The sequence below is a fragment of the Hippoglossus hippoglossus genome, chromosome 14, assembly GCF_009819705.1.
Source record: "Hippoglossus hippoglossus isolate fHipHip1 chromosome 14, fHipHip1.pri, whole genome shotgun sequence".
In the NCBI taxonomy this organism is placed as follows: domain Eukaryota; kingdom Metazoa; phylum Chordata; class Actinopteri; order Pleuronectiformes; family Pleuronectidae; genus Hippoglossus; species Hippoglossus hippoglossus.
Window position 1 is genome coordinate 7,133,282 of NC_047164.1, and position 12,697 is coordinate 7,145,978.

General features: G+C 43.5%; 1 protein-coding gene across 3 annotated transcripts in view; it reads left to right on the forward strand.

Annotated features, from left to right (window-relative positions):
- dclk1a (doublecortin-like kinase 1a) overlaps positions 1 to 12,697 on the forward strand; it is a 47,793-nt gene that overhangs the window by 6,482 nt on the left and 28,614 nt on the right. For all 3 annotated transcript variants that reach the window (XM_034606245.1, XM_034606242.1, XM_034606243.1), the window contains exons 4-5: positions 9,126 to 9,225; positions 12,037 to 12,144. In XM_034606245.1, coding sequence (XP_034462136.1) covers positions 9,126 to 9,225; positions 12,037 to 12,144 — 208 coding nt within the window. The remainder of the gene's footprint in view (positions 1 to 9,125; positions 9,226 to 12,036; positions 12,145 to 12,697) is intronic.

Consider the following 12,697-nt stretch of genomic DNA (forward strand, 5'->3'; position numbering starts at 1 on the left):
ACGCACTAATATGATTTCCTTTGTCCACCTCGTCTACACAGCGTGTCCCTGATAATACTGCCCTCTGTCTTTGTACTCATTAAATGTCACATGTTAAACAAAGGTTAGACCGTTTGTAGGAGAGGAGTGAGAGTGAACCACTTGTTCACTATCTGCAGTGCAGCTCTCACTTTTCGAGCTGCATTGTTGGCCTGTCCTTCTACTTGTTGGCAACGCTGAAGAGCTTTTAATACTCTTTTATCTTCTTGTTTTCTCTGCAGCCTCCTCCTCTTCCTCCTCCTTCTTCATTGTCTTCTCAAGTGCTGCACACTTCTTTTCTATTTCCCTCCACCCTTTCAAATTTCTGCTTCTCTCTTCATCCGCATCGTTTTTTTTATTCACTTACATAATGTTTAGTTTTTTCTCCGATCAAACAAATTTGCTCCCCTCATCACATTAGCTGCAGATTCCCTCCTCTCATCTTCTTTCTCTCGCCTCCCTCTACTTGATTTTTTTTCTCACTCTGTCTCTTGCTGTCAACGTGCCATTGTTTTTCCGGCTATTTAGTCTTCGTTTAATTAGCACACTCGGCATGCACCCCCAAATCCAAGAGCTGCAACATATGGCATCACTCTCTCCTTCCCCCATTGTCTCTCTCTCCCTCACCCTCCTTCTCTCCCTCTCTCTGTCTGTCCCTCCACACCCTCCTGGTCTTACTTTTTTCGCATCTCCTTTCTCTTCTTTTGGCTACAGCGAGCTCTGCAGGGACATCACTTAAAAACATTGCGTATTATGAAGAGCAGGGATTATGCTCTGCTCAAAAACAAACCATTCAGCGGCTTGTTTATCTTTATTTGATTGGTTGTTTGCTGGTGATGTCACTTTTTTCTTCATGGGAGGATTGTGGGAAGCAAAGTCCATCTGCTCCTGCTGTTTTGCTGAGTCACAGCGAGTCTGCGCAGCATTGTCTGTGGAGAGTGGGGACCGAGTATACAGTATTTATGCTGCTATACAGTATATGTGCACTAAATGACATTGTTGATAAATGGCTGGTATGGTATCGCACACAAATCTTGCGTTCTCCCCGTCTCTCTGTATTTCAGTCAGTCAGTTAGCTGAGTCTGTGTCTGGTGACGGTGGCAGATTGGGGCGCTGTCTGTAGTCAGAGGACATGCTGCCAAATTAGGATCGATGGCAGACGTTTCGGGCTCTGGCAGACTGTCGAGAACCTCGTCACACCACAACTTCATCACAGACACACACACACACACACACACACTCACACACACACACACACACACACACACACACAGTCTGGCTCATGCTTTTCCTGACTCACGCAGCTAGATCTGCATTTTAAAGAGTGTGTCCCCTCTTTCTGTTTGTTGCAACTTACACACATATCACCTGTCAGAGGTTTTGTTGAATCATGACTCAGTGGGCGAGGCACTGAGACACTTGGTTGTAAACATGACAACCAGCAGAGGTGCTTTCCTCCTGCTGGAATCTTGCAAAGAAATTACGTCCCAATTTGAAAAATGCTTGTACTGCATAATTTTGAACTAATAGGAAATTCTTGTACAGATGCAATGACTTTAAACCCAATCTCAAATAATAAAAAAGTCCCATTTAACTGTATTGTATATTGATTGTTTTTATTTTATTTTATTAGTTTTTGTGCCACGAGTAGCTCCTTTACGTCTAACCCTTCAAATATACACCATGCTTACTGCATAATCAAAACAGTTTTGTATGTACTTAAGGGCTCATTTGCTGCACCTCTGTTACTGCAGTTAACTGGAGTGGGAGTTGTGTTTTCCTTACATATATTTCCCATCTCGTATTTAAGAGTTTGCCTGTGTTGCATTCACATGAAGCGAAAACAATAAGCTGATTAATCAATTTTTCCATCACCAGAAAATGAATCATTAAAGTAATTTATTTTGTAAAACTGGCAGAAGTTAGTTCCTTGCATAGTCTTTCCTGGCGAGCTGTGACAGTACATTGAATATATTTAGTATCCAGATTGTTGTTCGGACAAAGCAAGACATTTTAAGATGTCATCTTCTGTAGAGAAAAGGGCAGGAAGAGGAAGAGGGACTTTAGACTGATGCCATGTGAGGTCTTACTTGTCCCCTCGTGGGACCAGCGCTGCATGAAACCTTATTTTGGATTCCATTCATGTCTGAATGAAAACACCGGTTCCCTGAAGGACAGGAGGACGCGCACACACAGATCCAGCTCCAGAAGAAAGTTTGCTATCCCCCCTCTGGAGAGCAGAGGCTGTTACATGAGTTGTTATGCAACAGAGCAGCCAGCCTGGCAGCCAGCCTGGCAGTCAGTCTGCTGCGCTGCTTTGAGGTGCATGCACGAACAGTAACTCAGAGCGCTGCACCGTTAATTGGCTCACATCAACCTTGTTCTCTTTCCCTTTATTTGTTTGTCAGCTCTTCCTTCTTCTCTTCCTCTCCCTCCTTGTTTCCCAGCCGCCTCACTCTATCCGCAGGTTCCCTGATTGAGGCAGCGGGAGGTCATGCGGTGTGTGAATTCTCCCCCGAGGGGGGGGGGAAAGATGGTTTTATCCGTTTCCCTCTTGCGTCTTTCAGATTGATTTCTGTCTCCCTCTCCTCTTGTCAGCCTGCGTGGCTCTTTGCCCGCCCATCCCTCTGTCTCCTTTCGCTCTAAGGGGATAAAACCCCTGGAGTGTAAGGAAATGTATTTTGCTGTTTCCTTGTGGGATTCTGACTGAAATTGTTTCTGTAGATGTTTTAATACGATATGGATTCTTGAAAGTGACGAGGGATGTGTTCGTTTCTTTTAGAGTTTGTGACCCTTTAGAACTCCCTATACCAGTAAAACAGCATTTTTGAAGTATACTGGCAATGTAAAATAAGCAGTATAGATAATGGAGAGAATGCCAACGTCATCTCGAGCTTGTACAGTAATATAGATATGAATATCTATCTAAAAACACATCAATCACTGCTAACATTACTGTCAGTTAAATACTGATACTCCTACACAGCATTTGTCTGTGTGACAAACGTCAAACTTATGTATTTTTATTGATTGTGGTCCATATAGTTCAGAAACACTAATGTTGGATGTTGTAGCTCCGACATGCTGCTGTGCCAGTATTAAAGCTTCATCATATATTCCACCCCTTTTATCCCTTCACCTCGAATGCACTGCATGTTTGCAACAAATGCCTTGCTCTTTCTGTTCCTATCTCCCTACATCTGTCTCACAATACATCCATCTGTCATCCTGTGTCTCTACCTGTCTTATCCATCACAGCCATCTGTCTGTGTGTCCGTCCGTCTGTCTGTGGGGAGAGTTTCAGAGCAGCTCGGCCAGCTGCAGTTGGTTTCAGCACCAGGGACAGCTCCACCGAGCTAAGCTCCCCCAGCAGCGACAGCCCGTCCGTCCCAAACGTGTCTTTCTGCGGGAAGGATTACGTTGACCTCACCGCGACCTCTGTGTAACCACTGTGAGTCTATTGTGGTGCAGCAGATTAGTGGTTCTCTCCCTTTTTTTCCCTCTTTCTGGCTTTTGCAGGCGTCAGTTTGTCTCAGAGAAATGTTTCTGTTTCTTATCAGAGCAAAGATAAAAAAATAAAAATAAACTGATGTACTGTAACCATGGCTGCAAACATTTGTGTTTTGTAGAATCAACAAACCCAACAAACCCAACATCCTCACATTTGGAAAAACTGGAAGCAAAACATTATAATCAAACTATTTCTATTTGAAATCTGTTGGTTGTTTTGCACAGGTAAAAACAAAAGCATGTGCTCTGACACGTGTGCACTGCTGTGTGAATCAGGCTCCTGACAGAAGAGTCCTCAAGTAGAGCTGAAGTCCAACATGGAGACAGAACTATATGATGTAGCTGTGTTGCAGATTGTTTAATGAAGATTTTGCACCATCACTGTGCTCAGAAGCTGGTTGTAGCTGTCTAGAGATTTGTGCGTGTGAGACTCGCTAAATAACCAGTGAACGTATGTATGGACACATGATAGTGTTTGTGTATTCTCATAAAAGGTGAGATATGATTGTGTCTACTGTATATTTTCATTGTGTCTTTGTCAGCCTCTTTTTTGTTGGTCTCCTGCGTGTCCTCGAGCACACAGACTCAAAATCTGGACAGTCATCCCTCCTGACACACACCAAACAGACGCTCTGCAGAGACCCAGACTTAAAAAGCTTCAATGCATCTGCTAACAACCTTTATACTTTTGACGTTGGCTTCTAGACTGTACCTCACCCCTGCTGTTGTGTTACAAAAACGAGGCTTTTTTGTTTTAATTATTGCAGCGTGGAACCGCTTTTGGGTTCCTCAGCGTGAGGTTATTCAACAGTGCCACCATGTGGTGTCAGCCTTCTCTCTGTCTGTCTCAGTTTTATGATCCCTTGCATAATGATGTGCAAATGAAGTGACGTGCGGCTCTGTGTATCCAACCAAAAATGTGATTTAATCTCAGACAGAGAAGAACAAACCAGGGAGAGACATCAGAGAGACAGAAGCAGACACTGTAGATTAGAAGGTGTTTGGTCTTTGCTTCTACACTAGGTGGCGTAGTGAGAGTATAAATGGGTTTCCTGAGAGATATGCTATGATTTGTTGCATAAGACCCTTTCAGGAGGGGATGATGGTCACATATTTGGAGGTCACACCCCTCCGGTCGTAGAGAGATGTCTTTTTTGTTTGAGCTTTTCTATGTAATTACTCTTGTAAAGTGTGTGATATAGTTAAATGTCGATCGGATTCCAGATACCATCGTAGATCATGAATGATCCTCTCAGTCATGGTGGCAGGTGGATGATAAGGGGAAGGATTTCTCAGACACGTGAGATCTGATGCAAAAAAACTGTTTAAATCCTGTTAACTCTCTGCCTGACTCCTGCAGTGGATGTTAAATAAAATGTAAAGATCAAATTGAACATGTCTAAGTTGTTCGGTCATTGTGAGCTGCCCTTAGAGTAAGAAGGGTTATGAATATACCAATTTCCACAGTCCTCTGCTTCCCCCCCCTCATCATCTTATTATAGTCGCTCTTTTTCGCTGCCTCTTTGTTTGTTTCCTGCCGTCCTTGTTTTAGCAGCGTGGATGTTGTGTAACGTTGTTCTCTGTGTGAACGCAGCACCAGAGACATCAAAGCAGCTTGTTTTGTCATTGGGCTCCGAGCAGCAGCGGCAGCAGCAGTCAGGAATAGATCTCATCCTCATCGATTACTCTTTTCCATCTGTTTGCTTCCTCTGTGACTCGGAGGATTTGGAGATTTGGTTTCATCTCAGACTGTTTCTTTTGTTGTTGTTGTTGTTGTTGTTGTTGTTCCTCGACTCTTTTCATCTTCACCAGCTCCCTCTCCTCTTCATCATTCATCGGTCCGTCTGTCTCTGCGAGCCTTTCAGGATCTCATCTTGTTTAAAGCAAGGGGATATTGTATCTCAATGGGAACCAGGCCGTTTGTGTGTGTTGGTGTGTATTTGCCTGAATGACACAGTTCTGTCGAGTACTCTGCCCATAGTAGATAAATTATGAATGATGGAGCTCTCTATTGCAGTTTGCACACCGTGGAATCGGTGGCACGCACCAGCCATGCACCAGTGCCTAGAGGGCATTGTCACCATGACAACCATACTCTTTCACACCCTTCCTCAGTAACACTGCCCAGTATGTGTTGGTGCGTTGCTCCATATTGGTTTACCCTCAGCTCAGTGGTGCCCTCAGAGGCTGTCCTACATCAAGACTCACTTCCTCCCGGATTCATCTCCTCTGTTGTCCTCACCACCTCCTGATTATACTCTCCTCCCTGTATACCTGTGGTTTCTGGTGCTACAGTTTCTATATTTGGATGAGCAGCTTCAAAGAGCCTCTGTACACCAGCCTCCTCTCTGTTGAGCCCAGCAGCAGCAGCAGTTCTGTGCTGATTCACTTGATTAATACCTCTGCCAAGGAGGTTATGTTTGTTTGTGACCAGGATTACGCACCAACCACTAAACTGATTCCCATGAAATTTTGTGGAGCGGTGGGGCATGAGCCGAGGAGGAAGCCATTACATTCTAGTGTGGATTCTGATTAGGACGAGGATTGTTTTTTTTCCTTTCTTTAATGTTGTGTTTTCCAACATTTTCCTTGTTTTCTCAGACAACAATTCATGGATCCCGATGAAACTAAATTTCGCGCAGATCCAAATAAAAATCTGGAACGAGTGAATCTAAATGTGGTTTTATTGGGGTGTAGGGTTTTTTCAGCTGCTGTATTGTAACAAATCTGCCTAGAAACCTGTAACTACCACCAGTGTGCAGCTGGGAAACGTAATGTGCCCAATAAGGCTTGTTTTAATTTAAGGTGACTTGATTTGTCTGACCAACAGTTTGAAAGCTTATAGACGCTCATGATACAAGACAAAGCAAAACAAAACTAATCTTCACTTCTGAGAAGCTGCAACCAGAGAAAACTTCACATGTTTGCTCCAAAAATGACACACGAAACACAATTGAACGATTATTCAGATAAAATTAATTCTAATAAAAAATGTTGTCGATTGACTAGCTTGCACTATTGATTATTTTAATTACTGATTAATATGTTGCTTTTGGTCTTTCTTCATAAACGAATTGTCACAAAAATGAGAAATTACCATCACTATTGCCCACACAAACAGCTTCAGAGAGGCTGCCTATGAATATGTGATCACAGCTGAGCCAAGAACAGCAAACAGCATTATTAATGCAATACTTTGAAGGTTAAATGATGGTGCACAGTGTGCAACAGAATCTATAAGTAGTGTATGCAATAGCCAGCAGTAGGAAATTGATGGTAAATAACAGGGAAATACAAAAAAACAGTGTGATTAGAGGTAGAAGTGGCTCAGACACACTGGGGAAGTGTTGACAGCACCGGCATCTGTATCTGCAGCCATCTTGTTAGGACCCCGAGACGCTTGGGTGAGAAATAATCAGTAACGCGGTATCAGGGGATATCGGGGAACAAGGCAATATGCACTCTTTTATGAAACTGGAATCTCCTCGTGTGCGGAAACGTGTGCTCATGCGATGTGTGGCCAAACGGACGCAGATTCACACACAGACGCCCGGCCTTGATTTGAAAAGTTAAATGAAACCTGCCCATATTCCACAGAGAGTCTGAGTCTGAGATTAAACTTGTGGTGGGGAAAGCAGGAGAGAGAGAGAGAGAGAGAGAGAGAGAAAGAAAGAAAGAAAGAGAGAGAGAATGGCCTCTTTGCTGTTTACTGGGTATTTTGTTGATAATGCTGTTATATCAGCTGTGACTTTTCTTTAGGGGTGTTGATCGCTGCCTAATAAAGATCTAAATGGATTCTTGGACGGTAATTGCCATGAAGACGCAGTAAGCGGTAGCTTTTTGTTTGTGTGTTAACTCCAGGCGGTGCTTGACATGCGTGTGCCGCTGAAACTGTAATAGCTCTTAATAGGTTTTCGGGGGGAGATTCGTCATAGAGGATGAATAAACTGTTGTCTTCCTGTTAATCCTATTCTGCCCATCGGGAAATATAATTTGGGATATTGATGTCTTGGGATTGAAATGTGACGCTTGGCCTGTGGGGTGTAATTAAAGTTGTTTGTGTAAATCGTGCTGAGTTAGGATCAGATATGGAATCAGCTGCCAACTAAATCAAATAGAAAATAATGAACAGCAGCTTTGCCAATTTGTCATCATAAACACCTTATTGCTGAGACTTCTTTGTGGATAGAAAAAATTAATAACATCTGTCTTGAGCTGACAAAGTGAACAGATTAGGAGCTTAGGTTTGGAATAATTAATTAATCAGGCACCTCCAGGCTAAATATGCACGATTCCGCAGACCCTCTTTCCAAAGGACCTTTCTTCTTTATTGATCCGGCTCCTGTTGTGTTGTGATAAGTGACTCAGTGTTTTAATGTTTTTAACATAATGCCTGTCAGCGTGTCCCTGTACATTTTGCATTAGCGTCACAGCATGGAGTCCGTCGAAGAACCACGGTGACTCACAAGGACTTTGTCTCTGTGAGTCAGATAGCCTATAGAGTTAACCTCTCTCTGCCTCACACACTCTCTCTCTATGGGTTGTTCATGGCTCCCTCTCTGCTCTTACGTTTCTTTTCTTTGCCATTCATTACCATTCATGAGCTGTGGCGTTCCAGGGAACAGGCCCACCACTTGTTTCTCTAGACATCCGGTGAACGCACCGCGGCGCATTAGCAAATTAGTGAGTCAGCGAGGTCCTGATATGTTCGCTGATGGACTGATAAAGAGCGGAAAAGACACGCACCTGCAGCTCAGGGACTTGTTTGGTTCATCACAGGCACCAATGGGGATACATGCAAACATAACACACACAAATAGACACCAGGTATCTTCCTTATCCGTCTCCTGGGGCTCAGACTGCTGTGTGACTCTTCACCTGAGTACAGGGAAGGACATTTTATATTTATGACCATGTAACGACCTGAACACAGAATGCAGTTTATGTCCTGTATGCATTCACAGCACCAGTCGCCTGGAATTACGTAAACTAGACTTCTGATTGGAGAGTTGTCGTTCAAAGTCTCACTCCAGCAGGTTTTTCACCCCCTTCAGCTTTTCTGTGCTCCTCAAACTTACGTATTCTGTCCTGGAAAAAAATCCCCTCTTGGCCTTAAAATGGCTAAAATGGCTGACAGCTTAAACTGTCCACCTTCCTTCCTCATTTCATGATTGGGATCTATTAATATGCTAATATGGCCACACCCCTGTCCCAGTCTCCCCACCCTCACAGCTCACCTCCATCCACTGAGCCCCACCAACAAGTTTACAGGATTGGTTTCTTAGGTTTGTGAAATCGCTGGCTGTCTGAATCCACTTTGTCAGACAAGCATTTTCTCCCTGCACTGTTAATGTGGAAATACTTAGCCATGGCACTGACTCTGGCTTTCATCATATAAAATGCTTAAGGGGGGACACGGTAAAATTTTTAAAAACTTGCTTTTCCCTGGAGGGGGACTTTAAAATCTCTGCAGACAAAAGTGCCCCTGAACAAAGCCTTCAGTAGAACGCTGACATTGCTTTCTGCAGCTGCCAGAGGTTGAATGTGTGTGTCTGTGTAAGTAATAACTGACGTCATCTACGTGTCTTTGTTTCCAGGTGTCATGTTTGCAGGACTTCTTCGGGGACGAAGACATTTTTGTTGCGTGTGGACCGGAGAAGTACCGCTACCAGGATGACCTGATGCTGGACGAAGGCGGTGAGGAGACTCACATTTCACATTTGTCGGCCCCTCTTGGGTTCTCTACAGGGCCAATCATTTAGCAATAGTATTTTTGTGTGTGTTTGTGTATGTTTGGAGAGTTGTGTAACTCATGCAGTAAAATGCATGAGAAAAGTGACATTAATGGCCACCTTGCTTGCCACAAAACACATTGTGGATCTTGTGCAGACGTGCAGATCCTTACACGCACTTGCAGATGTGCTACAATAGAAGTGCAGCAAAAATCACATGTAAAGTAACAGATTGTGTTGCCTGTTTCTGATGCAACTAATGACACCTATTTCCAGCTCCTAGAGGAAATCACTTCAGCTGTTAATGTCTGTCGCCCCTTTTCCATTGGAAACATGACACCTCGGTGCATGTGCTAATTTGACAATAAGACAGCGAAGAGAGAGAGAGCCCCCCCAGTGTTCAATGACGTTAGACATGACACACCGGGGGAAACAACCAAAGTGATAATGAGATAAGAGTCAATCAGCTTGTTTTTACCTGCATTTAAAAAATCACGTACACTAACGCTAATTTTGGTGTAAAACAGTTATAGGATTTATCACATTCACAGATCTATGCATGCATTTGTTATACATATGCAAATCACAATACACATTGGCAGATACTTTTACACATATACACAAAATGAGATACTGTTACACAATTCTCTCACCACACACACACACACAGCAATCATATTGCTACAATATTGGCCCCTTTATTCTCTCCTTGTTGACAAAAATAAAAAGATCATGGTGTCCCATCGTCCCCCTTCACCCTGTCTGCCCTGCGTGTGCTTCAACTCCCTGGTTCAGGTGGCCGAGCGCTGTGAAGACTGTCCAGCTCATTACGCTCGGTCGCCTCTCTGCTCCTCTGTCTTTATCCCGAAGCCTTCCTCACATATTGTGTCATTGTGCCTCTTCGTCTTTCCACCATCGTCTGGATGTGGTTTGTCCTCACTTCACCCACCTGCGTTTCTGTCTCCCCCCCTCCCTTCTCAGTCTTCACTGTCACAGCAGACTCCTGCCATTTAGCCCTCATCTGCATTCTCATCGTCTTGTCTCTCTCTCTTTCTGTCTCCCACATGAATGACTGTGCCTTTTGTTCAAAGGTTGTTGTTTTTTTTCAATTCATTTGTTCCCCTTTGTGTCCCTTCAGCAATTTAAAAAAATTATATCCATCCCACGGGCATCGCCGGTGCCCACCTCCTCCCTCCTTTTATCTCCCTTTCTCTCTTTCCCCTCTCCCTTACTCTCTGCCCCTTTACTCTCCTCACATTTGCAAAAAATATAATGGCTAGTTGCTTCCATTAGCCAGATTCCCTTTGGTAACGCTCCTCTCTCTTGATAAAGACCATAAAACAGCCTCCTACACGCAACACGGCATTCAAAGACCATGTTTCCGGGGTATCTGCACTTTCATTAGTTACTGATGATTGTCTCCGTAAGTGGTTCCTTGTCTATAGGAAAAGAGGGGGGGGCAGGCGGAGAGATACTTTGCTAACATGAGGCCGTTGAAGGTGAAGGACCAAGCTTTTACTCACAGTTTTCAGGTGCTTTGACAAATCTGAGTGTTAAATCAGGCCTTTGACTCTTTGGGACTCACCTTCACAAATTTGGAAAATATTCCAGACACTTGACTTTTCTGACATTTTGCTAGCATTGTCCCTCTGTCAGGGCTGGAAACATTAAAACGGCTGTGACGGATGTAGGCAACTTATATTAAGATTAAATGACCTTGTCTGAGAATAACGAACCTTGACCTTAACCTAAACCTAACTTTAAAAATGTATTCACCTTTAAATTGACTGATTTCTGTTATGTGGACTTGCTTTTTTGTCCCCATAAGGAAAACAAGTCCCCATGAAGGTGACTGTGTAAACAGCATCAACATGAGTAATACCTGGACCACACACGCACACACTTTTTCTTCGTCCTCTGGGACACGGAGCTCATTTTGACACCTCCTCATGCCTGATGTCCTGGAGCTCAGGGAACAGGAGGCACAGGAGGTAGAAATACACTGACAGAAAGGCAGAGCGGCAAACCAAGCGGAGAGACAGTCGCAGTCAGAGCTGCAGACAACTTTGCCTCCTCTCAGCATCACTATAATTATCGCCTCTGCCTCAGCTCTGGCACACTGTCATCATGTTAACATTCTGCATTGTACATTACTCACTGGGCCACAATGGCTGCCACACAAGCTCATAACACACACACACACACACACACACACACAGACACACACATAAGTAGACAGACATGCCCCCATGCTTACAAACACACACTCACACTCATATATGCAGCTAAAGAGAAATGCCAGACTGTGTATAATTTCTCCTTCCCGCTGGTGTAAAATAACAATGAGCTACATTGGGGTTTGGTTAATGAGCAGGAGAGGAGCAAAGTTTTGGGGATGAAGGAGGCAGGGAGCTGTAATAATACAATAAATGTGTTTGGGTGTTGCAATCCTAATAAAAAAGCCCAGGGAAGGTCAGAACAAATCTTTTTTGCAGGCGACCTCCAGGTAAAAAGCAATTCCAGCTGTGTTGATACATTAGTGGTTTGGTGTTTTCCTGAGGTCAGAATCAATGAAAATATTAAAACAATAGTTGGTTTGTAAACCATAACATTTAAATTTCAGTGCAACAGAATTGTGTTTCAAAATGCTAGGTTGTTATTGTATTGTAACACAATGTCATGTCACAGGGTCACACACTTAATCTTCGTTCCTTCAGTGCCTGTGTTTGTGTATTTACCAACGCATCTGTCTGTTTTGTCCATGTGCTTTCTCCAGAGTGTCGTGTGATGAAGTCGGTGAACTACGGGAAGATGTCCGGCTCTCTGACCAGAAGCTCCCCCAGAACCGTCGTCCAAACACGACGCAGCAAGTCTCCTGCATCCTGTAAGACAATTCAATTAAGTTTCTTCCTTTGTCTCCTCCTCCCCTCCAATCCCTTAATGGAATTTTGCATGGTTTAATTGGCCTGACAGATATTTACCCTGCATGCGTGCTAGCTTAGCCGGATGCAGGGTATTGCTTTCACCCCTCTGTGTGTGTGTGTGTGTGTCTGTGTGTGTGTATCTGTAGGTATCTCCAGATGATTAACTTTTACATCTGATCTGTTAAAGGTCAAAGACAAGGTCAACAAGAATATGTTCATTTATCTCCACAGATAAGAGTTAATCTAAAGCTTATATTTATAACAAAAATTTAGAGGTTACAAAGAAGCCGGAAAATGAAGTTATGCATCGTTCAAAGATTTATTTTTCGAGGTATCTCTGCGTCCTGTAGGACTAAAGACACGACCCGAGGATTATAGATCGATGAATCATTTATGAGCGTGTGGAAGGAATGATGTCACTATGAATTCAGAAAATGATGTCATACAGTGTAGAAATGCATTTCATTTTGCAACCAATAAGATCAGAGACACAATCTGCAGCTTATTAGGACA